Here is a 27,958-nt window from a genome sequence, read left to right as displayed (position 1 = left end):
ACTGGAAATCCAAGAAGGTAAAGAAGAAAAAGAAACCCAGTGAAGAACACTGAGATAAAGATTTAAACTAAGCAAAGATTTTTTCCTAATTCTTTTCTGTGTGGTTCTCATGTCTGCCCTTTTTTCAGTTAACCATAGAATCACTGGTAAAACAAGAGGGCTCTCATGTTAAACCTATGGGTAAAACTTGCAGCCAAACTGGACTTGCCTGAGGTCTACCTTGTGCTGTTAACACAGGGAGCTCTGTCCTCATCTTCTGCGCACGCTGCACAGAAGTTAGAGCTGACCTGCAATGCTGCCAGCTCTTGTGGACGGCTGGAGCCAGGTCAGTGCGGATGCCGCAGGGTAGATCGAGCTGTGGACAGGCTCTGGCCTCTCTCAGTTAGAGGCTAAATACCACGACAGGGAGCGACATCCTTTTGTCTTTCAGATGTGGGACTTACTCTCAAGCATTAAGGTGTCCAAGTTTTGGGGGAGTCAAGTTGAGCCTGGGAAAAAGAGGGAAGGGAGAAGAACAGGCAATACATTAAATTAACTTTCCCTAAGTTGAGTGCTTTGCCTGTGATGGAAATTGGTAAGTGATCTCCCTGTCTTATCCTAGTCATGAGATAAAGTTTTCAAACTATATATGCTGTTCTGAGGGAAATTTTCTGTGGACTTTATACAGCATGGTTCTTATGCTACACCGTGTGTGATAATGTCAAATGAGATTTTTAAGAAATAACTTACTCTTCAGGGATGCTATAAAAAGTAAAGTACCTCTGTCTAGATAGGGTAACTTTTGGTATGTGTTTTTCACAATCATTGGAAATCCCCTTCCTGTCCCCACAGGAATGAAAAGCTATACCTAGCTTCTTTGCAAGAAAAAATAACAGACAACAGTGGAGAGTTATTAGAGGGGATACTCTTTGGACTGGACACTGGACAACTGTTAGAGTGGTGCCCTCCTTCAAGTTCAGGGATTCTGGGCTGCAAAGGTGCAGCATGCTAACTTACAGAAACATTACTGGTGCTAGGAACAATTTATTTGATTTTTTTTTCTTGGAAGATTAGCTCCAAGAGCTACTGCTACGACTATAGCTATCACTACCATGCTTGCTGCGGGAGCGCCATCAGCCCCGATACCGCTCCTGCCTGATGAAAAACCTCAAATCCACTCATCTACAAAGCTCAAAACAAAAAGGATCGGGGGCTCCCCCCTCAGAGGGCTGAGGGCGGCCCCGGGGCCTGGGCCGGGCCGGGGGAGGCGGCGCCGCTCCCGCCCGTTTCCCAGGGTGCAGCGGGCGCGGCGCTGCCTGGCCACGTCCCCGGGCCACGTCGCTCGGTGCCCGCTGAGCTTGCGCCATCTTCGCTCCCCGGCTCCCGGGCTGCGCCTCCTCCTCCTCCTCTTCCTCCTTCTCGTCTCGCCGCTCCGCCGCCATGAACATCTTCCGCCTCACCGGGGACTTGTCCCACCTGGCGGCCATCATCATCCTGCTGCTCAAGATCTGGAAGAGCCGCTCCTGCGCCGGTGCGTGTGGGGGAGGCAGGCCCCGGAGGGAGGGCGGCGGGACCCGGGCGGCGGCGGCTGAGGGGGAGCCCCTCAGGGGCCGCCCGTTGCCTGAGGGAGGGGACGGCCGGCGGTAAAGCAGCCGGGGGTGGTGTCGTGGGGGGGTTGCGCCTGCCTGAGGCGCCCCCTCAAGGCCCCCCGGTGGAGGCCGGGCGGGTGCTGAGGGGCGATCGCTCCCCTCAGCGCCCCCCCTCGGTCCCCCGCACCCGGCAGCGGGGAGCACCCCCGGGCGGGCGCCGCGGCGGCTGTCCTTCCTCTGCGGCCTCAACGGCCGCCTTTTCTTCGTGCATTAACCCCCGGCAGCGCCGCCTCGGCCGGTCCCGGCGGGCAGCCCCGTGCCCCCGCCGCTGCCGAATGAATGGGGCCGGGGGGGGGGCGCCGGGCCCGGGGCTCGCACGCCCGTCGCTGGCAGCGCCGCTCTGCAGGCGACGTGGTGATGGGAGCGGCTGGCTCGCAGGCTGCAGCTCCTGAACTTTCCCTCCCTCCCTTCCCTTCCCCCTGAGCTGCTCAGCGCTCCCGGCGGGCTGGCCCCGCTCCCTTCTCCCCTTTGTTTCCCTCTGCTCCCACCCCCGGTACGAGCCCGTTCGCCCTCCGGGCCGTGCCGCCGCCTTCTGCAGCCTCGGTGCTGCCGGCTGGAAGGGAGCGAGGCCGGGCCGGGGCCGGCAGCCTTCGTCGGCCTGCTCTGACGTGGCACCGTGGAAGGTGGGGCGGGGAGGCCCCGGGGCTTGGCCGCCCTCCGGGCTCGGGGCCGGGAGAAGCCCCGCGGCCACCGAGCAGCGCCCCGGCCTCCGGCATGGCTAGGGAGGGCCGGCCTCGGCCTCGGCCTCCCTTAACCGCCCCGTGCCCTCTGCCTGCTTGCCGGGGTTGCTGCGGCCTCGGGGGGAGCCGCAGGCAGGTCTCTGCACCGCTGCACGGCTCCAGCCAGCACACAGCCAGGAGCTTGGTTCCGAAGGGGCATTTCTGCACCGTGTGTGGGTTAGGTGGATCAGGCTGGCAGGCCTAGAAGTGCTAGGAAGCTGCTAGGAAGAGTGATTATGCCTCAGATCGGTTGGCCGTGTGTTGACGTGGAATAACGTGCAAGTACGCTCTGGAGCAGATGCATCTGTGAAGTATTTGGTTAAGGACATGAGGAATTAGTTTAGGCTGCAACCTGAAAGAACTGAGAATGGGGAAATTAAATCTCATTCAGCTTACAGGTAAGAGGAAGTACAGGTTCTCTATGTTTTCAGGTCAGGTTGCTTTTTGTAAATCACTTGGTAGCGCAAAAGAAAAACCCTAGTAAATGAAGGACTTTGGTTTAGAACAGTCGTTTCTTTATGCGTGAAGGTGTCAAGTAAATGACTTCCCAGTTTACATACAGTGATAGTGCAGAACTGTCATTTCTGAAGCCAGGGAGCCCAAGAGCTCTTTCTTAAATGAACGTTCCTGGCTCGGGCTCTGGTGGATCAGGCTTTCTGTCTAGGTCTGTCAGGAGAGGATCTGGCCCCCAACTCTTCTCTGGAGTTCTCTCCTCCTCCGTCATACTTGAGAAACGCTATCAAGGCTACAAATGACTAAAGAGTTAACGAACTGAAAAATAATCATGTCTTACTGTCTGAAGAAGAACAATGAGAAGTTTTGGTGCAAGACTAAAATTCTGGTAGCATTTTATCCAGGAGATTCTTAAGTGACCTTTGTACACGAGGTTATTTACACAGCGTAGTACAGCATAACCCAGTCCCATCTTTCTGTTTAAAAAGTGATCTGTTGTTTTCCTTGGGTCAGTTATGACTGAGGATCTCTGCTATTAGGATTTTACTTGTAGGGAAGAAGAATCATAGCAGTCATTTTTGGTACTGCCTTCTGCAACAGAGAGAAGTAAAGGGGCCTGTATCACCCTCAGCTCTTCCCATCGCCAAATCAGCCAGCATCCTCCAACACAAGCGTACCTGCATGCACTCGTTCAGTTGAAAAGCCTGCTTCGTTCATTTTCCTCAGCAAAAGGCTGAAATACTTTTTGAGTGGGATTGTTTCATGGTGTCTTCTATTTCTGCCTGTGTCTTTAGGAGTAAGTCCAGATTCATTGTACCTCCAGTATTCGTGTCAGTAGGCCTAATGAGTTGGCTAGGAGAACAGTGCCCCTGAGGAGCATGGGGTTCTGTTTTGGGGGGCTCCTTCCTGTACTGGTTTGTTGTTGTCAGTTGCAGTTTCTGAGGATAAAAGTTTCATAAATACAAATCCATATAAAATACGTTTATAAAGTTCACGACAATAACCCCTAACTAGTTGCCAGTAACTGTTCAGCAGCTGCTTGATGCTGTTATTAGAGGGCTTCATGCGATTCCTTTACATTGCATGGTCAGCAGAGCAGATTATAAATTAAATAAATGTATGCCCTATGGTTGTTGGTGACTAAGGAAACCGAGCAAACCAGCAGCTGGTTTAACTGTGTGCTTCTGAAGCAGTAGAAGCTTAGAAAATAAATAGAGGCTTCTAAATGATTGCTGAACTGCAGGCTGTGATCCATGAAGAGCTGGCAAACCACATGGTGCCGACTCCTCTCATCTAGTTGCATCTGTGTGTGTCTGAGGCCTTTGTTCCAGGAGGAGCTAGGAGGCCTGTAAAAGCCGCTGGAGCTGAGCGGGAGGCAGCCCATGTACCTCTGCTGCGAGCTCCTGCTTTCTGAAAAGATGTGTCAGTCCCCGTTCCCTTCCCTAAGAAGCGAGTCCTCTAATTGAAGAAAACTGATGAGGCCAGGATAATTTGCGTTATGAAACAGTCTGCGTTTTCAGTGTTTGACGAGCTTAATCTATTTCTTTTTTTCCTAATTTAGTCAATATGCTAAAAAGATAACAAGGAAAAGCAAATGAAAGCAAATCAAGTCGTGATTTCAGTGCTGGCAGGGCAACAGTTTTTTGCATGAGTGGTTATTTGAGTTTCCACATTTAGAATTTGAAAAAATGTTCGCCACTCCAAATAACAGCTCAGAAATAATTACCAGGAGCTGTGGAGAATGCTGCAGGTAACTCTGTTATTGACTCTCCTGTCATGATTAGGAAATTCATGAGACTTGAAGAATCCTCTGCTTTCAAACATTGTCATGTTCAGACTGTATTTTCTAATCCATTCCAAGTCAAATTAGATTGTTTGCGCTGTGAATTACTACCTGAAAATTGATTTGCTTTTCTCAGTGTCATTTGTCAAATGTTAAAGGTGACCTGCAGTTGTGAGGCTGTCAAATTATATGCTGAATATTCTCTTCTTTTTTTTAAAAAAAAAAAAAAAGCATAGGTAGTGAGTGTGTAACACTTTTGCTAGGTAATGTAGCTGTCTCACCCACTATGGACCAGACTGTATACTGTGTTGAAGACTTTAGAAAGTGCATTGACATTGGTTGTTGCCAATTTCTGTGTTTTCTCAGAAAACACTGCTTCAGGTAGGTTTGGAATTTCATTTCTCTTTTTGAAGGAACACTTTGCCTTTTAGTTAATAAATTTGAGTTTAGAGTTAGGTTGATTTTTTTATGTCAGCATTTCATTAGCAGAACCAGAGAAGTTGTGGTTCTGTGACTGATGTGGACTTCATGCTAAACAAACTATTTTTTATTAAATTCTACAAAAAGTCTGTGAGATTCCATGACTGTGTACAGACTGGCTTTCTGCAGATCTCACAGCTGTGATGTGCAGCTCGTGCTCAGTCAGGTAAGTGGTGCACAGACTTCATAGCCAGGCTGCCTGAACGCCTCTGCTGTGCAGTCTGTCACACCACCGAAATCACAACAGCAACTGTGGTTGATGAGAAAGTATTCCAGTTTCAGTGCCGCTGTCCTCCTTGTCTGTGAAAATCAGCAGAGCTTTGGAAGAATCTCATCCTCTTGCTTTTAGCCAAGCAGAAGTTGAAGGAGCTTTTCCTTGCGTGAGGATGAAACACAAATGAGAGGTTTGACTCCTGAAAATTTGAGCCCAGAGCTTTGGAAGATGAAGAAATAAAAGTGTGTATGTTTAGCTGAAGAGCTAAGTAATGTGTGAGGGAGGAGGAGCAGAATGACAGCGACGTGGCTGCTCTGTCCCAGATGACAGCCACGAGCCCTGGGCAGCGCTGTGCAGGTGTACTGATACCTTTCCTAACGTCTAGAAGTGCATCAAGTCCTTTCAGCAGAGTTTGTGCCGGTGTCCTCCCTGCAGTTCTGCTAGAGAGTAGATCTTAGCTTTCTCCCAGTTTGCCTGGCTCCCCACAGGCCTTTGGTTTAAACTTTGAACCTTGCCTAGTCTAGCCAACTTAACTTGAAAATTAGTTTAGCCTTGGCTTTAAGATGTGTTTCAGGAACTTGAACTTTTGACTATAATAAACCATTGATCAATAATTCATGTATTTAATATGCTTTTCTTCTTGCTGTTTGCAATTCTTTACTGAAAGAACGTAGCACACGAAGTAGCCGAGCATCGTTATGCGCAGTGGCGTGATGCCGCGCTGTGATCCACGTGGCTTTCTGTGTCTGCAGGCTCAGACTGCAAGGCAGGGCTGCAGCTGGGTCTGAGGAGCGTCAAGTGTACTTTTCTGTTAACTTTGGAAAGCTGTGTCTTTGTTTAGTTTTTTAAATGGGGCTTTTGCCTTGCAGTTTTACAGTCTGCATAACAAAGTTTTGAGGCACTCACCGTTTGCTGTACTACGCTTGGTAATTGACAGTTGGGCTGTTCTCTAGCTACCGCCTTAGGTTTACCTGAACGGCTAACGTCTCAGGTACAAATGTTGCAAACAAAAACCTTCTAATTGTTATAATTTCAGCCATTCCTGTGCTTCATCTGTGAACGTAAAGTCCCTTCGTTTGGGGCAGTGCGGTGTTTCCTAAGCCTAAATAGAAAAGGAGTTCAATAACCATAGCACACAGCCTGCCTTCTAATTGGTTTATGGCACTGTTAATGAAAGCTGTTGTCAGAGTGCTGGTGTAAAGGGACGAGGATTTTCAGCCTTGCATCGTAACCCTTTTCTAGCGAATAATTTCCCATCTTGTTTTCTGAACAATGTTTGCATGCTTAGCTAAACAAATTAAGCTATTTTCCCACTGGATGACTGAAAACAAGAATAATTGTAATAACAAGATAAAGGCTTGGTGGTTTTGTGCCCCTGCTGTAACACTGCCACATCAGTGGTACGGCGTGATGCTTCACTTGAATCTTCAGAAGCTTTTAGTGACTGTGCAAAGCTTTAATGCAGTGTTTCACCAGTGGATGCTGTAGTTAGTGGTATATCTGCCTTTGGAAACTCTGGTGGCCAAAGAACAAAGGTTTTGATGTCTGAGCTTTGGCCTAAAGTTGAAAGTTACTTCGAAGATTCTATGTAGATGTCTGTTACTTTAGCTCACTACTCTGTTTTCGTAAATAGTATCACGTAGTAACATCTCTTTTTGACTGATAGAATTATTTTTCACCATTTGTTCCGTAAGTTTTGTAATAGAATTTACTTGAGTCTTAAAATCAATTAATTCCTTTAAAATCATGTAATTGGTGCTAGCACATTTTCTGATTATCTCTGGATCTGTAGTAACTATTGCTCTTACACCTTTCCAGGTATTCATCTAAAGGTAGTGCATGACAACACCGACACTTGAAAGCTAATGCAGCCTTGATAATGATAATGCAGAACAGATAGCTCACAGGTGGTATTTTTGGAGATTATACTAACTACTGTGAGTGACTTCTAAGTAGTGCTTGCGCCTTTTCCAGCACAGCAATGTGTAGGTAGTGTACGTTCACACTGCTGAGATACAGCTATCTAACTTACTGTGCTGATTGTGCAGCGTACTTCTGTAAGCCTAGTTTTTGTCCTCATTTTGTAATCAACTTGCACAGAAGTAAGGGGTATATTCTTTCTCAGCCTTGGCATCAAGTGTTTTAAAGAACATCATCGCTTTTTGAATAATTAATTATTTCCTTTATTGCTTTAGGTATTTCTGGGAAAAGCCAGCTTCTGTTTGCACTGGTCTTCACTACCCGTTATCTGGACCTCTTCACTTCATTCATTTCATTGTATAACACATCTATGAAGGTAGAGTATACTGAAGAGTTAGAAAAGCTAGTGTTGTTGCATGCAGAGTGCATAATTTCATTAATCAAGGCCTCTTTAATTGGCCCACTGCACAGTTAGTGCAGAACAAATTCTGGAAGGGCTTTGGATAAAGAACATGGAAAATGGACTTAAAACCCTACTCTTTCTACACTCTATGTGCAATTATCTAAAAACTGTTTGTAAGGGGTACTGTGACGTAGAACAAATGCCAGTTTGGTTATTGGAAATAAAAGCCTGTGGCAAAAAATGTTTCACATAAATTGTGTTTCTCACATGGGAGAGTAGAGCTTAAGAAAAATGGCTTTTTGCACGCTACAAGGTAAATTGGTATTCATAGTATTCTGTAGCCAGAATTGCAGCTGATGTCTTGTCCACGGCTGATCAGAAGTTTTCAGGAGAGTGCTTTAGGAGCATAGCTTCCATCTGATTATACCCCTTTTGTTTGTCCACTGAATGTTAGTGAGCTCAAATTTGTTTTTGTTAGTTCTGTTTGTTTGTGCTGTTTATGATGATGAGTACAAGAAAATAAAGCATCAGACTAGAGGAGTGCAGCTTGTTTGGCATTTGTGGCACTGGAGCAGGCACCTTCTTAATCCAGTGCCTTTATTCTTGGGTTTCTTAATGCCTTTCAATTTTAGCTCAGACAAGAACATAACTTTGCCAAGAGGGAAGACTAGGCAGTCAGTAACATGAAAAGTACTGAAGAATTAAGGGAATAATACTGTAAAATAAAATTTTAGATCTTAAACCTGCTCAGGCTGCTGTCTTCTAACAAGTCAAATATGTGTATGATTATGTTTTAACATCAACATTCTAGATGAAGAGCTGTGGATTAAGTACAACTTCCTTGAAACACAAGCTGTTTTTCGTAGGGGATTTCTAAGACTATTGAAAGCTAGTGTTGGATGCCCTAAAGGAGCAGCTCCCTAAAGGAGCGTGATTCAGAGTCATGGCCAAGTGTCTTCTACAGCCCTTGTACCCAGAAAATGAATGAATGTGGGAAATCACACACGATACTCACTTGCATACTGAACTAACTTATCTTTCCAGCAAGGAGAGAGTGGTCCTCCATTCAGATCCAGTACTAACATGTAAAATGAAAGCCTGTAGTTATAGGCTTATATATAACTACAGTTAAAGTTTCAAAGATTCCTACTTAAACACACTTTGTTAGATCTAACCGGCTTTTCAGCCCGTTGTAGTGCCAAGACAAAGCTGCTTGAGTGCCCTTAGCACACCTTTTTCTCTGCACATATTCAGAATTATGTAACGTTACAAAGTTGTGGTAGGGAACAGGAGATGCTATACAAATAAGCTGACCCAGAGCATTGCTAGATAAGTTTTCTAGTCAGAGGAAGGTGCTGTAATCAGTGGCCAAAAAAAAAGCTGTTAGTTTCTACAGAGTTAGGATTTACTTCATTTTTTTAAAAAGACGTATAAATTAAACTGTAGGTGCCAAATTGAGATGTACTCGTCTGGCAGCAACCATCAGATATTTAAGAAAATATGTATTTCTCCTGTGTTCCAGGAGTGTGTGTGTGTATATATATAAATATGCAAATTGGCACTAAGTACCTTTCTTACTGATCTGTAGACTTGAATTTTGTGATTTTTAGCATTATGCATCTTACAGTTGATTTTTGCATAGCACCTGTATCTGAGTATTGGATGCATTTCTTTTATTTTGGTATCTTTGAAAATGAAAATAAAAACTTTTTGGTTGCCCCAAATACACTAATTCTCATGAAGAAACTTCCAGTAAGGAGTTGGGGTTCATTCACATCCCTTAGTGCCTTCTGTGACCGTACCAATTATGATTAGCTTACAGCTGCAGTAGGCATTCCTTAAATCTAATATCTTGTCACATGGCCCTTTATCTATGGCTAGTCAGGGTGCTAGTGCAATAAGTCTTTGGATTCTGAGCTCCCTAACATTTTATTTGTGGTATTTTGTATTTGTGAGCACTGCTTTTAGTGATGAACAGAATCTGCAAACAGCCGTTTTTGTTTTAAATTTGTTAATTCTCAGTTGTGAAGAACCTATGTTTAATGTAATAAATTGTTTGAAATATTTAATCTTTCTGATGAAACTGAGGCAGATGCTAAATTAATTGTCCAGTCTAGTCTATGGTACCATGTTTTCTTCAGTACACTGTGAGCTGTGTCCTGATGGTGGCAGATTGACCTTCAGAAAGTCATGTATTCTCTCGATGACTCTGTTATTCATCTGTAAAATACAGCTATTTACCCATTCCCCAGGGAACAGGTATGAAGTCTACTGTGCCATAACAGTTAGAAGTAGTAAGGTTAGAGATGAACTGAAATTAAAACTGAACTCAGGTTCAATGCTTCTGGCAGTCTTCTGGCTTTAAGTTTTACGGCCTGTAGGTTGGTGGAAGACACTGGCCACTCTTCTGATTTAAGAGATGTTTAAAAGTCTGAATCAAATCAGCTAATTTGTTAGACATTAAATGGATGGGTCTGCGTGGGGCTTGTTCAATACATTTTTAATTGTCACATGAGCCATACTGCCCCCAGGCTTTTTGAATTCAAAAAGACCTCTCCCATAATTATTGTATGTATACGCATGTACATTTTTCATTCAAATGTTTTGGGCTCTGCAGTTGCAGAAGTAGTCTTCCACCTCCAGTCTGTTCTGTACTTCTGTCTACGCAGGGAAGAGTCTTTGAAGAAACTTCTGACAATCACTTCAGCCAGAGGCAAGGTGACATTTGAAAACATCATTGGGTCGTTGGTTTTGAATTATTACTCTGCTGAGAAAAGCTAAATGCCACCAGGTAGCATGAATTTGCAGAGGCATGTAAACAAACAAAGTATACAAACAGCTAAAAAAGGCAGAGCTTACTCCTTTTAGTGTCTGGGAATGTCTTTGCTCAGTGAGTTTGGTGTAATCCTGCAGCCTCTGTGGGTTGTTTTTTTTTTTCTTTATTATTCTTTAGCTTATCTACATTGCTTGCTCGTATGCCACCGTGTACCTGATCTACATGAAATTTAAGGCCACCTATGATGGAAACCATGATACATTCAGGGTGGAGTTTCTGATAGTTCCTGTCGGCGGCCTCTCGTTTCTTGTCAATCATGACTTCTCTCCTCTGGAGGTGAGTTGGTTATGGCAGGAAGCTACACTCTTTTCCTCTAAAATATGTAGTACATGAAGGTAAACATTCTGTAGCTTAATATGGAATGTTTAGAAAGACGGCTGTGTTTAGTAGGTTCGGGCTAATCCTGTTTCTGTAATGCATCTTTATGTTATAGATGGCTCTGCAAATTCAAGGCACTTCAGGAGCCTAGCATTATTAATTAACATTGAGTGTTCTGTTAAGCGAAAGGCTGTTTTCTTTCCCAGTGCACTCTGATTGTCACATTAATTCAAAAGAAACCCTCCTTTTGTTATGTTTGCTGAAGAAATACCCCAGAATGCAACTTGTGAGTAGTTGGTGCCACCTGCTGAAAACAAAAGAAATTATACTTGTTAAATGTAGCTGTGTTTCCCTATCAGAACTAAATAAGTGTAAAATGTAATCAGAGTTCAAACAGGTACATCTTTACACTAAATAAAGATAACTTTAGATGCTTATATTAAGTGGGCAGGCCTTTTTTATATTCATTGGAGTTACATGATATAAGTAGTAAAATAATTTTAATTGCCATATTTTGAGATTTTGTTTTAAACTTTGTTCTGTTAACTTGTTCTTTAAACCAACTGATTGAAAAAGTTTGAAAAACATGAAAGATAAAGGACTTCATCTTCTGTGCAGCTTTTCAGAGCGTCAGCTCTATACACCATGTTTCATGGCATTGTGTATCCTGAGCTGATAGATGCGTGCCAAGTTTCCTCATGAGTAAACCTGTATTGGCAAGCTCACCAGACAGCTGATTTGGAGAGCCTTGTCTGTGAAAAGTTGTTTCCTTGTGCCATCCCAGGGCTGACTTAGCTTTTCCTGTACCAACCATGGTTTGCCAAAATACTGTATCTGTTGCTAACATTGATACAGAGTGAAAATTCAAGGCAATTCAAATGCTTTCTCTGCTTCTGTTATCAGTAAGACAGCTGAATAACCTGTGTTGTTTCTTTTCAGATATTGTGGACTTTCTCCATCTATCTTGAATCAGTTGCTATTCTCCCTCAGCTTTTTATGATCAGCAAAACTGGGGAAGCAGAGACCATCACTACTCACTATCTTTTCTTCTTGGGTCTGTACCGTGCCTTGTACTTAGTCAACTGGATTTGGCGCTACTATTTTGAGGGATTTTTTGACCTCATAGCTGTTGTTGCTGGTGTGGTCCAGACCGTTCTGTACTGTGACTTCTTCTATTTGTATGTTACAAAAGGTGAGTATTGGAATAACTCGCAGCTTCAGGTGGTAGAATGTAGCAATTAACAGATTCATAAGGATCTACTGTATAGACATTATGAAGTTGTTAATTCTGTGTGCAAGTTATCACTGTAATCTCCTCGATAGCTTTAATCAAGTACACTTTCTGCTGGTTTGGGGCATTTCTGAGGACTGTTTTGAGTACAGATAAAATTGTGAATGTATAAATGATCTGATAAACTTAATTGGCAATTGTGAAAATGAGTATGGCTAAATACACGTTGCAGTTTTCTTCTGTCAACAAGCATGATTCTCATGTTTTTACTATCAAACTACTTTTAGTTTAGGTTCTACACTTAGAGACAACTTTCTCTGTTCTAAATACCTGAGGAGTCCAAAGGATTTTGGTTGTTTATGAATACACTAAGCATAGAAGCCGTTGTTCCTGCTGGATCTATTAGTAATTCTGCTCTTACTGGTATTCCAGCATCCATCATATAACCACAAAACTATGCGAATGTGGCTGTGTTAGGCAAAACTGTAAGAAACCACAATCACAGGCTAATAAGTCGGATGAGTAAGGATACCAGGGTGTCACAAGAGGGCAGAGCTGGAATTGTTACTTCACTGTAGTTTTACTCGTCTGTATTCAATAGAGAGGGAAGTTGGGGAGAGCTGATGGCAGTGCATCCCTTCTGTAACAAAGTGACTCTACAATAGGTTTTGGTCCCTTTGAAGTTTTGACAGTTGTGTGCTTTGTATTGCTAACTGTTTTCTTTCATATTTTTCCTTACAGTACTCAAGGGAAAGAAGCTCAGTTTGCCAGCGTAAGTGCCAAAAAAAACATCACCAGCATCTGTCCTTTTGGATGCTTGGACAGAACAATCCTTATCACAAGCAAAGGTGAAGATGCTTGAGACAGAAAGTCAGAAACACAGCTCTTTATAGTGCAGGTAGTCATCAGCGGCTCTGTAAGAACGGAGGAAAAACAACCAGCAGATTTCTGTTTGATGCATCTTGCCTTTATCTTTTTTATTACTATGTATAAAGATTTTTTACATAAAGAAACTTATACTGTATTAATAAATTCAGTGTATGGTTTCAATTGGAATAGTTCCAAAAGTGAGATTTTTGTGAGATTGTTTATGACCAGGAAAAAGTGCAAACTTTTTTTTTTAATTTTCAAGAATTTCTTTGAAATGACTGATTTTTTTTCTTTTTTTTTTTCAGTGCACAAATATGTGCATCCTTGATGGATGGTAGTCATCTGTTCTTTCCCTTTGATTCAATTTTCATTCCACTATATTTATTTTTTCCAAAAGGTGAATATATGTCAACTTAAATCTGAAACCACCAATGTTTGATGTGATGTGCTGGTGCCCAGTCTTTGTGCCATCTGCTGACGTGGAGTTCCTTATTTAAAATGTATGTTGGTGCCAGAAGGGGAACAGTCACGTTCTGTAGTTGTCCCCCTTCTAAAACAGGCTGATGGCAAGAGGACAGTCAGGAAATCTCTTGTGGCCACAAGAATGCGCCCTTTCCTGTTCTGCCATGATGTTTGGGAAGGTGATCCCAACAGTGACAGCACTTGGCAGTGCAGGTTGTGAAGGGTGGGAGTTGTGGTTCTGTTGCTTAGTGACAAATGTTTGTAACTGTATTCTTTGTTCTGGAAAAGAAGGTTAATTATCTTGGATGTACAGCCCTGCTACACCATTGCAGCCATAGAAATGGGAGACTTGTAAGTTGTTGATTACAGTAATCTGTAGGTGATCATTTTAAACAATGTCTACATTTTCCTTTTAATGAATGCTTTATAAGCAACATCCATGTTCAGCTTCAAGTGGTTTTTGATGTCACTTTTGGACAATTACTTTTTTTTTATAGACTTTCCAAAATCAGCAGCACCAGTTACCATTCTTTATCCTTTAAATGATTCCCTTTTTTTACTGAGCTGTTGCATGATTTATCCTGTGTTACCATCCTCAATAAACACTTTATGAAATGGTGAAAGCGTTTCTTTTATAACTCCTGGATTAAAATTTTCCTTTAGCCTGAGACTGGAAGAAAAGTTGTGGTAAGAACGAGCTGTTTGATGTCATTGTTTGCTTTATTGATACAAATTTTTCAAGGATTTGAGAGGTGTTGTCACTGAATGGAGCATTGGTGACTTGGTTCTGTTTGTTCTGTACGAGCTCCATCTTCAGCCTGGCGTGACAGCGTTTAAAATGGAGGAATTTGGGGTAACGCGACGAGCGGGGCTCGGAGATGAAGGTTTGGTTCTTTTATGGTTTTGCTCAGGACATCTTTAGGAAATTGTTTGGCTTCTCTTAGTTTACCACGACTGTTCCCCTGGTTAGAGGTGTTACCGTTCCTAACCCTCCAGGGGCACGGATTTCTCTGCTCCGCCTGGCTCTAACCCAGCCGCGGCCACACGGCTCCGTGGGGGGGGCGGGGCGGGGCGGGGCAGGGGGGGGGGGGAGGTGGGCAGTGGTCCCCGCGCACGCGCCTCGGTCCCGGCGTCTTTAGCGCATGCGCGCGGGCAGAGCGCAGCTTCCCCCCCCTCGCCAGCTGCGCGCCGAGGGCGGGAAGGGCGCGTGCGCCGCGTGCTGCGTGATGACGCCGCGGGCCGGGAACGCACCGCCTCGGCGGGGCGGGCGCTGCCTGAGGGGAGCGGGGCCGGGCCGAGGGGGCCGGGCCGTGCGGCGGGATGCCGGGGCTGGTGGTGTTCGGGCGGCGCTGGGCCATCGGCAGCGACGACTTCGTCCTCCCGGGGGCCTTCGAGCTGTCCCTCCGCGTGCTGTGGTGAGGCTCCAGCACCGGCCCCCCGGTGCCCCGCGGGCTGCGGCCTGCGGGCGGTGCGCGGGGAGCGCGTTCGGGTGAGCGCCGGGTGTGTGCGCCCCGGGCCGGCCCCGCTCGGCGGTGCCCGGTCACGGCGCCGGGCTGAAGGGGCCGGGCTGAAGGGGCCGGGCTGCTGCCCCAGGTGTAGAGCGGCCGTACCGCCGTGCGGGTCGGCTCCCGGCGGGGTCGGCGCCGTGCAGCCCGACTTTCGGTAATTGTTGCCGCGTGTTCTTCGTTAGCTCCCACAGATCCCCGCACAACGACTCCCTTCCGTTACTCTGTGCTGTCACTGGGATGAAAGCTTCGTGGCGCTCGCTTTTCCCTTCCAGCTATAGCTTTCCTTATCTTACCTTCCGTAGGTGGATCGGAATCCTCGTGCTTTACGCCGTTCATAAAGGGCAGTTCAACTGTCCCGGAGGAGGATTACTGCACAGCTACCTGCTCGTCCTCCTCGTCCTTCTCGCTGCTATAATATGTGCATTATCTGCTCTTGTGTATGTCAGTATGCAAGGTAAAGAGTTAATAACAATGTCTTATATATATATCTAGTAAAATTTGAATATGTATGCGTTCTTCTAGTGTTGATATTTTAGGAAAAAATTTTAGGAAATTTTAGGAAAAAAAAAAATTAAGTACTTTAATGGTAGTCAAACTTAAATAACTGTCAGCATTAATATATACGTTAATATAATGCTAGCAAATATATATATTTGTTAATAGTATTTATTCTGTTAGTCAGAAATCTAAAATAATTAATGGGCACAATAATTTGGTATGGCTAACAATGATATGTTCATTGCCACCAGAGCATTTTAAAAATCTCTTCTACATTCACTGTTAGCACGTGACCTAGAACCGTGGAACCATAGAATGGTTGGGTTGGAAGGGACCTTAAAGCCCATCCAGTTGCACACCCTGCCACCCACCAGACCGGGTTGCCCAAATCGCATCCAGCCTGGCCTCGAACACCTCCAGGGATGGGGCATCCGCAGCCTCTCTGGGCAGCCTGTGCCAGTGTCTCACCACCCTCTGAGTGAAGAATTTCCTCCCAACCTCGAATCTAAATCTCCCCTATTTTAGTTTAAAACTATCCCTACTTGTCCTATCACTGTCTGCCTGTGTAAACAGTTGTTCTCCATCTTTTTTATAAGCCCTCTTTAAGTATTGAAAAGCTGCAGTAATGTCAGCCCAGAGCCTTCTACTCTTCAGGCTGAACACCCCCAACTCCCTCAGCCTGCCGTCACAGGAGAGGTGCTCCAGCCCCTTTATCATCCTCACAACCCTTCTTCGGACCCGCTCTCACAGGTCCACATCGTTCCTTTGCTGGGGGCCCCAGAGCTGGATGGAATGCTGCTCAGTGTCTCTGACAGGAGTTTGTGGGAATTTATCCCAATCAATTCCTTACCTGAAGTATGATGTAAACTTTGCCTTGCGTAGGCATATTTAGTCACATCTTGCAAAAGTTCATTAGCTGCAATGGATTGCTTGTGGAAAAAAATACATAGGAAAGTGATCCCTATAAGTGTTGTAATAAAATTAACCCAGCAAATAACGTTAAGTAGAACAGGAGTTAAAGCTTGAAGTGCACGGCTAAACAGAACTTCTAAAACTAGTTGACATAGCTAAACAGAACTTCTAAACTAGTGCAACTTCTAGTCATTTGTAGAAATGCTTCATTTTGGATTTAAAAAATGCTAGAAAAGTACTTTTTTCTTGGTGAGGCACCTCCTTACAAAGTAATGCCACGAAGATTAATCTGAAATCTGGAAATCTGTGGTCTCTGGAATGATAGAGGAGACCTCTCAATTTCTAATATATTGGTTCTCACAACACACTCTAATTAGAAGAGTATTTAAATTATTCAAGTGGAAAATTTTCTTTTCTCAGCCTCACTGATAGCTTTCCATTAGTTTGAAATAATTCGTAGTTTCAATTAAGTTTCTTACTTCCTGTACAGCTCAGAAAGTTATTTATGTAGGATTTTATGTACTTAAGATGCATTCGTAAGCTGTTCTTGTTCTAAATTCTCCCCCTTTTTTTCAGGAACAATTTCTAATCCAGGCCCAAGAAAATCACTTCCCAAGCTACTTTATACTCGCCTACTTCTCTATTTGCCTGAATTCATCTGGGCTATTGTAGGAGCTGTGTGGGTGTCAGACAGCAGCTTGCAGTGCGAGAAGACTGTGATAAATGCCGTCCTGGGGACAGTTATTGCAAGGTAAAGGTGCCCTCCACTCTGCCACCCACAAATTAAGTTTGACAGTTCACGTGAAACAGAAAATAGTGCTTCTACTTGTTTTGTATGTGTTCAGTGAACGCTTTACTGGTAGATGAGGGCTTTTATATTTCTTATGAATTATTTTGTTTTTTTCGCATTTTCTTTGTGAATGGAGAGAAGTTTTTTAGTCTAGACAAGCAGACTGAGTTCATGCCTTTCCTTAAATAACAGGCTTGAGTTTCCTGCCTTGCAAGAGTGCATTCGAGGGTGAAAGAAAGGAGGTGACGATCAGAAAGGGTAAGAAGGATAGATGGGAATGTAGAAAACCAGATAAAGGTGAAGAGAGGAGTGATTAGATCGCTTAACTGGTAGTGAAAAATGAAGCCTTTGTGTACCAGCGTTTCTATTTCCAAAGCGAGAAGGGCTGTGATTCTGAGTTTGGTGCCCTGGTGAAATGAGCCAACAGCCTTGTCCTTACACCTAGTGGACTGAAAGCTCGACAACAACACGTGCACCTTTCTGACAGTAACAGATTGTGTTTGTGTGGTATTTCGTGCCTAACTTTGTTTTCTGTCTTTCAAGACCTATAGTTCTATTTTCTTGCATATGTGTCAGAAATACCTGGTTTCATGGCCCTTTCGTCCTGCTTCCTTCTGTTTTGCAGCTGGGTTATCATCATCTTTACCATCATCGGAGTGCTAATCGTCTTTGATCCACTTGGAGGAAAAAAGACGTTTTACCTCACTGATGGTGTGAATCGGAACTTGGAAAGCAGCCAGTCAGGGCAATTGCTATTTAATGTGAAGAATACTGCCACCAGAGTCTGGGAAAAACGAATCAGGTTAATGTGTTGTTGTATTGTGCAAGATGATGACCATCGAGTGGCTTTTACAAGTATCGCAGAGCTTTTCCGCAACTACTTTTCAGTAAGATGGAAAGCTTTTTTAGTGTTCTTTCTTGACTAACTCTGAATTTCCAGATGTTGCTACATGTGCCTTTGTTCGGCCAGAGGTCTCTGCCTGAAATCAGGTTTTGAATATGCTAATTGCAAATTTAAAGGTGATTCTCACGCAGTGTATACAACTCTGATTTGTCTCTCCTATCACAAGTGTAAGGGCTGTGAGAAAACAGTATTTTCTCTTTAGGTATCTAGTCAGGAGAACAAGAGCGATTTTCTTTTCCTCAGTATGTGAAGATCCAGGCGTTTTGCCTCCTGACTGCAAGTAAGGAGTCATAACCATAGCAAAAAGTCAGACTACTTTCTGACTATTTAAACAAAAGAGCCCCGCAGTATGTTACGGCAGTCTTCCTGGTCTGAATGACTTCTGAGCAGACACGAGACTAGGCTGTGCACATGCAGGAAGTTGCTTTTTGGAAACAGAGAATGTAGACTCTGCAAGACTATGCAGACATAGTATTTTAGCTCAAATTTATGTCACCTACTGCTCAGCCGTGATTGAGTGTGGACTCTGAGCTGTGTTCATGATTTCAAGACGAGTAGTTCTTGTTTATTAAGCGGTACTAGTGCAGGCTGATTTACAGCTACAGCACACCCCGTGGTTTGTAGGGCAAAGGGTGTGAGTCTTACGGAGAGATTACTGTGCCAGGTAATTGAGTAAAAGCCGTTCAGTCCTCTCCCATGTAAAATCCGTCTTTCTTGTTCTCAGTATTCAACGAGTAGGAATAGCTGTATAGAGAAACATTTGTGTAGGGGCATAGAATGGTCAGTAACGTCTGGATCATTATTTGTAATCTGGCTGAGCAAGTCCTCTGTAGGTTATGTTGTTGAATTATAAAAATTGTGTGTAAAGTCATCATCAGTCTTACTGAAGAAAACATTCATTTTGTACTAAAGGTAGGGAGAGGATAGTTAGTTTTTATATAAACTGAAGAGAATAGAATGCCTCGTGCTTTTTCTTATGAAATTGTTTTGACAGATTGAGGTATGGGATGGTTTTAAGCATTCTTTCATTTCTTTGAACAGGACACTGATCTGGTGCCAAGTGACATAGCAGCTGGTCTGATTCTACTCCATCAAGAGCAAGATAAAATGGAAAGTTGTCCAAAAGAGCCTGAAGAAGTCCTCTGTCATTCTCCATCATCTCTTGTGGTAAGATAGGATTGTTGTAGCACCTGGTACCACCTTTTTTTTTTTTTTGACAAAATTAAACACTGCTATAAAAATTCACAATTCAACTTGTTAATAAACACAGTGAAAACATCATGATGAATTTGCAGTCAAAACATTTGTCTGGTTTTTGCATAAATACAACTTAAAAATGAGTGATTAGAAATTGATTATGAATCCAAACTGACACAGCTTTTGAAGACGCTAAGAGTAGGAGTTTTCAAAGGTACCTAATTTATGTTCCTGCGATATTTATCTTGAAAAGGGATATAAGTTGTCTTGGCTCTTTGAAAATTCCAGCTCTCAACGTGTATTCACTTACAGTAATAGTGCTTCTGTTCCACGGAATGTATGAACGGAGGGAATTAAGTACAAAAAAGAATCGTTTAAGGTCATTGTTGAAGAGACGTGAGCGAAGAGGAACAGAGAGAAAATTGTTTAGTAGTCTTTTAGTATTGTGGTCTGTCTAAATTCTGTCTGATACAAATGGCCAGAGCAGATAAGAAGGAAACCCAGCATTCTTTAAATGTGTGAAGATGATGGGTTACAGTTTGCTAAGTGATTTTTGCTACGGTAAAACATCTTTGTAAATTATTTTATCTTCTTTTAGTCTACGTTACACTGAAGTGTATAATTCTACTTCAACCAAAGCATTCCTATCAAGTTACTTTTGAAACCAGGCAAGGTGGAGTCATGCTTAAAACATCCATTCCAGAGAGACCTGCTATAGGCTCTTCAGCCATTCCTTTGAGCTTATCAGCATTGAGCTTATCGGTGTATAAGTATTGGAAGAAAAATAATTCAATGAGAGAGAGATTTTCAAGATTCTTGAGCTCTATAGCTGTGTAAATAAACACAGATTATTTTCCTGGAATACGAGCGGCTATTCTATGTTCCTTTTAGACCCTGCGGTATTCGTTTTGGGAAGTATTTCATCATGCCTTAATTTTCAGTAGTCTGTGTTGAGGTTTTATTCTGGGGTTACCTAACACACCCTTCTTCCTCTCCCTCCTCTTTCTTTCCCCATGTCCTCGCAGACTGATGGTTTGGACATTGAGCTGGAGAATGCTGCTCACTATATGCTGTTTGCTGCAGCTGCTTATGGCTGGCCCTACTACATATACACCAACCCATTTACTGCGCTCTGTAAGCTCAATGGTGACTGGTAGGTTGGATCACGAACACGTAACATTCCGTAAAAGCATACATATAGCTTTCTTTTATTTAACTAGTGTTAGCAGAAACAAAATAGTTTCAATAGCAGGTTCTTTGTTTCATTAGATTATATCACTCATGGGAGTAGATGAGCCTGACTGGTAGAGTTATCCTTCATAAATTCAATAGAAAAAAAAATTCAACATCTCTCCGCCCTCAGAACCAGGTTAGCTTTTGTTTCTTAAGAATAGTTTGTGATGGAGATAAAAATAATTTAGCAAAATGACAATGGAATTGGAGCTGATTGGAATTAAACCGAAGAAGTATTAGAGTTAAACCATGTTTTAAAATGAGGCTTTATAGAGCTGTCTGTTGGGTAAGTATGTGTAGAAATAAATGTATCAGCAGTTTTCCCAATCCGAAAAGGAATTAGGGAAAGTTCCTGTACCTCTAGCTTCCATTTTATTCCCTCTGACCCCTTTACTCAGAAAATCTTTTACAGTCAGTGTTGAAGTATGCATAAATGCATAATACTACGTGGGATTACCGCATAGTTAATTGACCACTGAGGTTTATGACTGCAACCATGGTTTTATTAATTAGTAACATGAAATTGTTTAATCTTCTGAAATATAAATCCCTTGGAAAAAAATCACGTAATACAATGGATAAAACATCAGAGAAGCCTGCTGCAGAGAATTTGTTTGAAATTTCCTTTTTGCTTGTTTCTATTTTCTGTCATTGGCCCCTAGTCTTAAGAATTCTATTCTTACTGCCTTGTTTGCTCTGCTGGTAGTCCTGTAACAATGGTGTGTTTGCCAGTCCTTTAGCTGAAAATGTATGGCATGCTGCTCGGGCAAAACCAGATTTGTGGGCAGAGGTAATATCTTGTACAGACTAATAGTAGTACTGGGGAAAAAAAAAAGAGAGAGAGAGCTTTTGATTCCTGGCAGAAATCATTCTGCAAATGTAATGAATTTGATTCCTGAAAGGAAACCTAAAAAATTTGACCATGAAAGTTTTTCTCTTCTGTGTTTGTTAGTTGCGGAAGTAGACCAACAGATTCTGATATAACGGGCAGTGATCGTCATAACTTTCACTTTGGATCCATCCTAAAAATAACAGGACTGCAGTACAGAGACTTCATTCATATCAGTTTTCATAACAAGGTAAACAATCTGGACAGGCATTCACCAAAAAAAGGTTAATGATTAAATCAGTGAAAGCAGGGGGTGAAGTTTCTAGTTTGCCTTCAACATTTATAAAGCACAAGATGCAAAACCAAATTAAAACAGGCCCTGAAACATGTTCTTCAGTTCTTTTTTTTTCAGTGTAAGGGAACAGTCACAAAACCATTGACATAAATCTGTCTCAGTATTGCAATAAAGGCACTTAATAATTTGATAACAAAACAATTCAGCTTCTTTCCATAATATAATAAAGAGTTCAATAAGGGAGCTTTCAAAAGGTGAGAACAAATGCTTACTTTTATAAAAAAAAAAAAAAAAAAAAAAAAGTTGGTATGTTTACTGAATACAGTTTTTCCCTCCAGATCTATGAGATTCCATTTTTTGTTGCTTTGGATCACAAAAAAGAAGCTATTGTGGTTGCTGTGAGAGGAACCTTGTCTTTTGAGGTATCATCCATCTGATATGTGTAATTGGCTTTATAGAACTGGGTGAACTCCTAGGATCTAGAGGAAATTGTTTTACAGTGGCACGTTTAAAAACAACCCACTCACATGTATGGGTCTTCCAGGCTTAAGGTGTAAACGCTCCTGTCCTTGTGGGTGATTTTCCCCGTGCCTCTGGAAAGGAGTGTGGAGGGAGGACAGTGGTCATTCTTTTTTACTGTGAGTGAGGGTGCATTCGCAACATGTGTTTACAGCTTGGAAATAGTTGCTGAAATCATAATCGTGATTGCTGTATATGATTGCCTGGGTGTTGTTTTGGTGTCAGTTGTGTTTGGCTGCTTACAAACTGGGAAGTCGGTGTGGTGATTGTTCCTGTGAGAAAGTTAAGCAGTACAGTGTGACCCGTGAGCCGTGAAGCCCTGCAGAGAGGTCTGACAAAAGCCGCTTTGTTTACAGGACATTCTCACTGATCTGTCAGCAGACTGTGAAGACTTGACACTGGAGGACGTTCTAGAGAACGGCTTTGTACATAAGGTGTGTGCAGTCTGTGGCTGTTTAGAATTTATCTCTGCAGTAGGAAAACGAAATACTTGGGATCCTGTAGTTAAACTCGAAGAGCGTTCTCCTAATGAGATGAATTGCACAAATTATTTCAGTGGCTTGCTTGTTGCATCAAATACTGTCTCTGGCACTGCAAGGTAGAACTTGTAATCCTGTTGACCAACCTCATGCCCTTACTAAGTATTCTGAAAGCTTTTTAGCCATTCTGCCCAAGACCACTTAGTTACAGTTCGCTGTCAGGAGCATGTTAAAAGAGAAGGTTGGTTTTGCAAACAGAAAGTTGTTTTAGTATAGCATTGTTTTTAAAGTACACATGTATCACACTTCAGATTAAATATTACCCTTCTAACTTTAAATGCTGTCTTGCAGGGAATAACTCAAGCTGCAAATTACATCTATCAAAAGCTAATAAATGATGGAATTTTAAACCAAGCTTTCACAATTGCTCCAGTAAGTTGCCCTCCAAATGACTTGGTTTGCCAGAGAAGTTACACCAAGCTTTTTCTGTGTCTATGTTTCAGTCTTCTTTTTCTGTCTGTAGGAGTACAAACTTGTGATAGTTGGTCACAGTTTGGGTGGTGGAACAGCTTCTATATTGGCAATCATGCTAAGGAACTCTTTCCCAACATTAAAATGTTACGCCTTTTCTCCTCCAGGAGGACTTTTAAGGTAAGTGCGAGACTTCTGTTATTTGGTTCTGTATCTAAGATGTCAAGAACTTCAAGATAGTTGACAGATATGTTAGATGATGACTATGAGCTTGACTGTATTAAGTTTTTCTGTACATTCTCCAGTAGAATTGTATTTGCTCCATTCTTAGTTACAGTTGAGTTCTTGGGGGAATGTATAAATGTTTCAGGAATAAAATGCTCTTGTAGTGTTATAATCAGCACCGAAATTGCTCTGTGTGCGAGTGGGTCTGAAGGCCTACTGAAGAACTGACTGCAAATGCTGCTGACCTTGCTACATACTGGTTTTATTATTGAATGACAGTGACCACAATAAAACTAAATTGTGCATATCTCTTCAGTGTATCTAAAGCGTGTCTTTTCTTTTAGCAAAACACTTGCAGATTACACTAAGCACTTCATTGTCTCAGTCATTCTTGGAAAGGACCTTGTTGCAAGGTGAGATGGAAGTATTTTTAAAGTGTTCTTTCAGAGATAAGTTAGATTGCGTAAAATAGGAGGCTTTACTTTGTTCTATATGTGTTTGAACAGGTTAAGCATGCCCAACATGGAGGATTTAAAGAGGAGAATAGTGAGAATTGTGGCAAACTGCAACAGGCCTAAGGTAACTAAAAGCAGTTCATGGTTAAAAGTCGGTGGAATTGTCAGCTGTGTTAAGCCCCAGCTTTAATGAAGTGGCAGGTGGTGTGTGTATTTTTGTTTTAATGGTGGGAGTTCAGTTGTGTCTTGAAACAAATTGCCTTTTTAATTCAGTGACATTTGTGATAGTCTCTTATCCTAGAAGGCTGTCGTGTTGGACATCAAGGTTCAAGAACTGAAAGATAATAGTGTAGAACATCCAAGACCTGAAATGATCAGTTTGCTAGCTTTGCTGTTAAAGGAAACTAATTAAAAATAATTCAAAAAAAAAGATTACTTTCATTAATAACCATTTAGCATCAGGAAGTAAAGAAATTAGAGGTTTTATTTACATTTTTCCCTTCAGAATTAATTTGGAAGGCAAATATTTCTCCGTTATGGTGTTAATTGCTTACCTCTTTACTGTTGGTTAGAAACACAGTTTTGAAAGTGGTGGAACAGTGTTGTCAGGAAAAATGACACTGAAGTTATGGAGGAGAGATTTAAGGATTTAGAACAGCCATTTCTGTATATGTGAAGCTAAACGTGCTGTGTCCGCCAGATTTCCTTGTAGTCCCAGGATTAGAAGTAATGCACTATTTGGATGACATCACGAATATAGAATAAGTTAACGGACAGTTAGAAGACAAAGGTGCAAGAAGACTTAAATCTGCACAGTAGAATCCACACAGAATAATCCCCCTGGTAAAGATTGTAATGTTTTACACAGCGTTACTGTTGTCTTGGGCTGGGTACTGGTGGAATACATATTACTGTGGGGAAAATTCAGTAAGGAGATTTTACCGAACAAGAAAGTTTGGGGAGCGTGTGCATGCAGTCATTTTTAATCTTTAATTGTAGTTTCAGATCATGTGCATGCAAGCACACAAGTAGAATAAGTTATTCAAAGAGACACCAAGCCTCAGTTCAGCTGTTTTTCTTTCTGAATTCAGTACCAGATTTTGTTGCGTGGGTGTTGGTACGAAGTGTTTGGAGGAGATCCAGATAACTTCCCAACGGAGCTGGATGGTAGAAACCAAGATGCCCTGACCCAGCCTCTTCTAGCTGAGGAGAGTTTAATGGTTCATCGGTCCCCTTCGTACAATGCCCTTGATGGTGAATCACACTTACATTCACCGCCACAGTACCCTCATCTGTATCTTCCAGGGAAGATTATCCATATTGTAGAAGAATCCAGCTCTAAGAGGTAAGTGGAATAATGGGATTCATTACATTCATTATTAAATATTAATTATCTATTTTTATATATATTAATATATGTTCATTCAATAATGGTATTTGTTATTATATCTTCATTATATTTATTCATATATGTATATGTTCATTAATATTCACTGTGCTGTCTTCCTAAAATCTACTTTAAGCTGTTTCTCACTTTCAAAGTACATTTCCAGTTCAGCTTCTCATCTGCATCTCCAACAACCGTGTTTGGTTATTACACGTTAGCCAGCTTTTGTGGTGGTTTTGTTCGTTTCCTTGTTCTGCACCTCCCTGCTTATTACTGCTGCTTCTATCCCCTTTCATTCTGAAGCAGGAATAACAGCATCTGTAAAGCACAAGACCATCTTACAGAGCACTAAAAAAAAATCTCTAACTTACAGTTCTCTAACTTCCCAAAAGAGGGAAGAAAAGGGATGGGGAATTTTTTTTTCCTCCCATTCAGTAGATTAATAAGTATTTTATTTAAGTTTCGTATAACCTTTAATGCTTAAAGATTTTAATACTGGCTTTATAAGTTAGATACTTCAACATCCGAGACCTGGCAGATTTTCTTGATGGCTGCTGTTCTGCTTTACTTTAGTGAGTTCACTTTTTTTCTCCTTCATTTACTCCACAGCACAGCAGTTAATCATGTTTTTTGTTTTTTTCTCAACTAGACTAGCACAGGAGAGCCCCATCATGTACTGTTCTGTAAAATAAAATCCTAAGTAGGTAGTATAGGCAGCATTAAATCTGGTGTCTGGCCTCCTACTGATGCCACTGTATGCCCCAAATTCGCTGTTACCTCTATGAATGTGTTGCTTAACCCCTCCTCGCTCTTTGCTCAGTGTTCTGTTCTTTGTGAGCAGGATTATTTGTTTGCACCTTAACAGGGATTGTGCCTTAATGGTGAAAGAAACTGTATTGCTTGGCTTAGCTCTGTCCTCAGGGCTGGTCAATAGTAGTATTCCCATCTGTTTCCCGAGGGCCAGCCCTGTTGCTCTTTGGAAGCCTGCCTTCCTGCAGTGAGGAGGGTCTTGTTGCTCCCTAAGCCATCTCCAGGTTGTTCAGAGCTTCAGGAGACTTCTTCCCGGCTTGGCATCATCACCCATGACAGTCCAGTCTTTGTGTGTTTCAGGTTGTGCTCTTCAGATATTAAATACACGGCAAGCTGGTCAAACGAAACAGTCTTCAGCAGCATTTTAATAAGTCCCAAGATGATAACAGACCACATGCCAGATGTTGTGCTCAATGCGCTGAACAGTTTGTCTCAGGAACACGGATCTTGTATTTCTTGTCAGACACGGGAACTTAACACCAATGTCATATAACCATAGCTGGAAAGAGAGAGGTATGCTTTTGGTTTTTAAATGCAGGTTTCAAGTATTCACGATATATTCCACTTTCATATAGCAGTGGATTGCAGTACTTTTCTCTTACTGTGTATAATAAACCAGAGGTCTCAGTGGCCTTGTCTCTGCAGTGATCTCAAGCAGTGTTGATGGTTGAAGCGCGTATTTCGCTCTTATGCTGAAGCTTGCGCTTTTCCAAACATGGACGAGTAGGACAAGGCCTAGCCCAGCTGCTGTAAACTGTCACAAGAGAGCTGTGCCATCAACTGACTGCTGGGCTGACGTGAAGGCACGAGGCCAGCTCGGCCTGCTCCGCAGAGCAGCGCCCTGTCAGACCTTAAAAAAAAAAAATCCAGTTCTGCTTTGGAGCCGGTGCGCTGTGGTGTCCCGTTACCTGCCCCAGCAGAGCCTGGAGTTCGTGATAGAGCAGGTGCTGTAACGCGGCGCTGCAGCATGAGCTGGCTGCGTGTTTGTGCTGGCAGGAGGCAGGTAAGTAAGGGACCACTTGTAACCAAGCAGTAAGGTGGGTGGTGAAGGCATACTGCCTCTTTTAATTCAGTTTTGGTTTTGTTGTTTTTTTTTTTTTAAACTCAAGCAGTTCTGGTTGCACTACTTTTCTTACAGACTGTGGTAATCCCTCATGGTGGTGGTGGGGTTGTGTTTAAGTGCTGCTTGGACGTGTGCAATATTCTTTGATCTACCTGGTTTTTGTATTTGTTGATCCACAGAACTACTTTTATTAGTTTGAAACTAAACTAATACTATAATTACTGAACAAGGAAAAAAAAAAATTGTTCTTGCTCTGTGTTCATCATGTTAGGCTCTAGCTTTGACTAATGAAAAGATCAATTTGTAATTCTGCCAAAAATTTAAAATATATATATATATTTGTATGGTAGAACTGATTTAAAAAAAAAAAAGCTTCCTTGTTTCTCATGTGTACTACTTGAACAATTTTTTTTTAAGACATTTCTTTCTTATTAAGTCGTTGCTAGAAATAAGTAACCATATGACATGGTTGAGAATGGCTGTGTTCTTGCTGTGATGCTTAATGTAGAGAAAAAATAAAATACATGCTAAAAACTTGTTTCTTATGTTCAGGTATTCTGGGTATAAGCCCCAGACTAATGGTTTCTAGCTGGTTATACAGCTTGATGCCCTTCACTCAGGTAAGTCACCAGCAGTAGTGCAGGTCCAGCACCTTGACCACTGCACAGGTGGTGGTGCTGCTGCTGTCAGCCTGCTGCAGCTTCACTCCTCCCCTCCCCTGGTGCACGATGAGCTCCAGGTAAGGGGGGGCTGGAGCACTGACGCATACAGCACAGCTCGATTTACAGCTAAAAGGCTAAACAAAGTTGCTTCCACCAGAGCCATCACTTTCAAAGCCTGTAAGATTTAGAAGAAAGTAAGTAATCATCACTTTTATTTGCATACAATAAGCTGAATGATGTATGTATGTGCTACATGCATTTTTTTCTGGTTGTCAGAATCTTTAAAAGATGGGAGCTAGTTACAACACTGATGCTGCACAGCCTCTGAAGAGCTGTTGTGCAGGCCTGCATTTAATTCTTGTACACAGCATCGAGAGGCTGTGGTTAGCACACACAACCCTGAG

At 42.5% G+C, this 27,958-nt stretch overlaps 2 protein-coding genes across 2 annotated transcripts; both read left to right on the top strand.

Moving 5' to 3' along the window:
- The first annotated feature begins 1,269 nt into the window (after positions 1-1,269).
- Positions 1,270-13,940, top strand: KDELR2 (KDEL endoplasmic reticulum protein retention receptor 2). Its single transcript, XM_083800402.1, has 5 exons — positions 1,270-1,510; positions 7,473-7,573; positions 10,554-10,712; positions 11,694-11,946; positions 12,727-13,940. The coding sequence occupies exons 1-5, from the start codon at positions 1,420-1,422 to the stop codon at positions 12,759-12,761; spliced, it is 639 nt and encodes a 212-aa protein (XP_083656528.1). The 5' UTR covers positions 1,270-1,419; the 3' UTR covers positions 12,762-13,940.
- Positions 13,941-14,543: 603 nt separating this feature from the next.
- DAGLB (diacylglycerol lipase beta) lies at positions 14,544-27,426 on the top strand. Its single transcript, XM_083800359.1, has 15 exons — positions 14,544-14,732; positions 15,128-15,279; positions 16,812-16,986; positions 17,651-17,912; positions 18,971-19,096; positions 20,152-20,279; positions 21,312-21,438; positions 21,822-21,905; positions 22,359-22,436; positions 22,833-22,913; positions 23,005-23,132; positions 23,522-23,590; positions 23,684-23,756; positions 24,724-24,977; positions 26,130-27,426. Exons 1-15 carry the CDS (start codon positions 14,638-14,640, stop codon positions 26,320-26,322), a joined length of 2,025 nt encoding a protein of 674 aa, XP_083656485.1. The 5' UTR covers positions 14,544-14,637; the 3' UTR covers positions 26,323-27,426.
- Positions 27,427-27,958: the final 532 nt, after the last annotated feature.

This window comes from Anser anser, assembly GCF_964211835.1.
Source record: "Anser anser genome assembly, chromosome: 15".
Lineage (NCBI taxonomy): Eukaryota > Metazoa > Chordata > Aves > Anseriformes > Anatidae > Anser > Anser anser.
Note: the sequence above shows the minus strand (reverse complement) of the source record. Positions and strands in the feature narration are given on the sequence as shown.

Bases quoted from the DNA above. Each gene is read 5' to 3' on its own strand.
- KDELR2 (XM_083800402.1), top strand. From the start codon at position 1,420: ATGAACATCTTCCGCCTCACCGGGGACTTGTCCCACCTGGCGGCCATC. The intron at 7,574-10,553 runs GTAGAGTATACT...ATTATTCTTTAG, and splicing joins TGTATAACACATCTATGAAG to CTTATCTACATTGCTTGCTC. The intron at 11,947-12,726 runs GTGAGTATTGGA...TTTTCCTTACAG, and splicing joins CTATTTGTATGTTACAAAAG to TACTCAAGGGAAAGAAGCTC.
- DAGLB (XM_083800359.1), top strand. From the start codon at position 14,638: ATGCCGGGGCTGGTGGTGTTCGGGCGGCGCTGGGCCATCGGCAGCGAC. The intron at 21,439-21,821 runs GTAAACAATCTG...TTTTCCCTCCAG, and splicing joins ATATCAGTTTTCATAACAAG to ATCTATGAGATTCCATTTTT. The intron at 22,914-23,004 runs GTAAGTTGCCCT...TTCTGTCTGTAG, and splicing joins AAGCTTTCACAATTGCTCCA to GAGTACAAACTTGTGATAGT.